This window comes from Bombus impatiens, unplaced genomic scaffold, assembly GCF_000188095.3.
Source record: "Bombus impatiens unplaced genomic scaffold, BIMP_2.2 scf_0089, whole genome shotgun sequence".
In the NCBI taxonomy this organism is placed as follows: Eukaryota; Metazoa; Arthropoda; class Insecta; order Hymenoptera; family Apidae; genus Bombus; species Bombus impatiens.
Genome location: NT_176508.1, coordinates 962153 through 965239, shown reverse-complemented (window position 1 = coordinate 965239; position 3087 = coordinate 962153). Strand labels below are relative to the sequence as shown.

The 3087-nt window shown below is 40.3% G+C and overlaps 1 protein-coding gene across 1 annotated transcript; it reads right to left on the bottom strand.

The window, feature by feature from the left end:
* Positions 1-785: 785 nt before the first annotated feature.
* On the bottom strand, positions 786-1451 carry LOC100748681 (probable salivary secreted peptide). Its single transcript, XM_003485913.4, has one exon. It carries the CDS (start codon positions 1363-1365, stop codon positions 961-963), a length of 405 nt encoding a protein of 134 aa, XP_003485961.1. The 5' UTR covers positions 1366-1451; the 3' UTR covers positions 786-960.
* Positions 1452-3087: the final 1636 nt, after the last annotated feature.

Sequence of the window (3087 nt, the reverse complement as noted above, 5' to 3'; positions counted from 1 at the left end):
CTCGGACAACTTTAAAATGGAATTCCATTTCGCTGATATTTAAAGTGATTCACGAGCTCGTTTCTATTTACGAAATAGATATCTACCGACTTCTCAGTGTCTGTCGTCATTAAAGAACAATCCGTAAGAAAGAAAACCGTATTTCCCCCTGGAGCGAGGGCACCTTTTGAGAAGGTTGGAACTGCAGACAAACTAGGCACTTTCTAACTCGTTGCGTGGGTGAAACAGAGATAGAATAAGTAGGTTAACGAAATGGTCGTTCGCAAGCTTGAGATACCGCCACCAATTTCAGTGGCCCTCAACTCGATTCGAAGTTTCTTCTGGCCGGTACGATCCCCATGGTAGAACGCGCCACGAAGCGACAACAATTTTCCAGTCGGTTGTTCCTCCTTCGTGCTACCACGCATGCATGCACAAAATGTACTTTGCACGTAAGCCTCGGAAACGGAGGATCACTGCCTCTTAGAAACGTCTGCGAGCTACGCCGGGATTGCGAATGCTACGCCGAAGAAGCGGAAAGGAACGAAAGGAAGAATTATCGGGAGCCACCGTTGGGAACGGGGTCTGCTTGATTAAGGCATACAAGAAAGACATTCCATCAGTGAATTCCTCGCAATCTGTTTTTCGACGAACGTCCAGTCGTTCCGCCTCAGCGTTAATTGCATTATTATCGACACCAGGACTAAATAACTTTTCTTTTTCTTACGTTCTCGATCTTTCTTGCGTGCCCCGCATTCTTGACTTGCGTTTACTTAAAAACTAGTGTTTATATATTTCTATAACGATTACTTTTTGATCGATAAATTTTATTATATTAAATAATTGACATATTTGCTTCGAAATTAGACAAATTCTTCAAGATGTAAAAGATTTTACAAGAAAGAAACAAGTAAACTTTGATTTTCACGTTGCATTCCATAAATATATCCAAACAACTGTGTTCGTGTCAGCCATACCAGCTTAGTATCGTGAGTATATCTCGATGACGAAGTTGATTCCATGACCCCTCTGGCTCTTTAGTCGGATGCTAACGTTCTGGTTTCCTGGGCCACCGTTGGTAATGCTGGCGTAGGCACCGTTACCATTGGTTTTCTGATCAAGTGCCTGGATCATGGTGATCCTTTCCCACCTTGAGACGTTGAATGTTCTTTCTTCGACGACGATCCTTCCCCAGGAAGAATTCTTAACGACACTCTGTCTGAGTACAAGCCTGTCACCAGGCATTCTGTACCCAACGATCAAGTTGTGTGACTTGTTTGTGTTGTTGGCGGCATAGTGACCGACGTGCGGAGCCGTGTTTACTTGCGCAAAGATTACAGCTACGGCAACTATTGCCAAGTAAACGATCGCTTTTTGCGCTCCCATGTTCGACGCGTTTACGAAAGATTCGTACAAGTTCTGTTGTTTCGATTATGTTACTTTGTACAGACTGAGTTTTAATATCTGCTGGCTGCTTAAATATCTGCACCGATTGGCTTATCAGTTACCTGACTTATCGCGATACGTTTGCAAGAGCGTACTTGTTCATTCCGGAAAAATTTGTTCTAGGAAAGAGCACTTGTAGACGATGATATTATTTTCGTGTCATGTATGATAACATCGATCGATTATCGCTTGCGATAAATAAGCTATTTTCTCAGAATTAAATATCACTTGTTAAAAATAAATAAATCGTCTGGATTAGATGTTCTCGATTACAAAACATAAACACTGAATCTTATTTATTCCACGATTATAGAAAGATAAATTTTTCTAATTAATTTTATATTTCAATTATCAGTTCATCTGCGAATGTTGTCGTCGTTTCTGACTCATCCTCGAAAACACAACTTGAAATTGTTCTGCGTATCATACGCAAACATTTTTATCTCTCCGCCATTTATGAAGCGTGAAACACATCTCCATTACGATTGTTTCTTTCTTGAAAACTCGATGTAGAATAATAATTTACGAGAAAGATTCATATACCGATATATTTTCAAATACAAGCGATAATCATCATTATCAACGATAGACCACCATGTGTAAGATGTTTGACCTCAATCTCGTAATAGACGGCGATCTCTATAATTCATGAGCATCCAACTCTATCTAATGCTGTATCCTGCTGTGTGTACTCTGTTCGCATGCACGCATACGCCCTCGGATTCTATGCACCTTCGATAGGTTGCGTTCACAAACTCACGGCATGAGGCCTTTGAAAGCATCCATATAACGTATAATGGAATGATTTAACTCATGCTTGACTAAGTTATAGCAAAAATAGTCCAAATAACTAATTACACCGGCGCAACGTAATTTTGAATACGGAGAATATACTCTGCGATTCAAAGTTCGTTTACGATGTTATTATTTCCATGTATTTTGCACGTATAATATGGAGAATCAGATCTGTCCACGAATAAATATTTAACATCGCCATTGATACCTTGTATGCTCAGCTGATAGGATTTTTATCATTTTACCGCATGGTTTTTCGAGCTTTCGTTATACGCCACGGCAGACCGCGGAATTTCGCAGTTGGCGCCTTACATTAACAGCTCTGCTGACTGCGAGAGCTGGTGCCGCTTTGTCAAGGCCGTTGTAGGTTGTTTGCTCAGATGCTTGTTAACCGTGTGAGCATCCAATATGTTACCTCGTGTATGCACTTAGGTTCTGCATCGAGAGTAGATTCACTCGGATCATTAAGTCAATTGCTGGATACACGATGACAGAATATCGGTGGTAACAGCTACGACATGCATTCGCAGATGGAAATTATATCGCTAACAGGATGTTGGCTAAACCTTTGGTGTAGAAATAAAATTCGAGCGACAGATCGCTGGAATAATTTCTATTATTAACCTGTTACAGCATGCGTTTCCTGGAACTATTTTATAAAATGTCGGCGAGAAACAACCCAATAATAAGCAAGTTTCGTCACTTTCATTTCCGTCAGATTACATATGTTTATGCTTACAATTGGATCTTTCTCGCATGTCTAACTAAGCTCAAAGTACATATATGTATAGTAAGCGTAGTAAGCGTATAGTATAGACGTGCATATTTCACCAACATAGAAACCTTGCTTTCATACGCTTACAAACC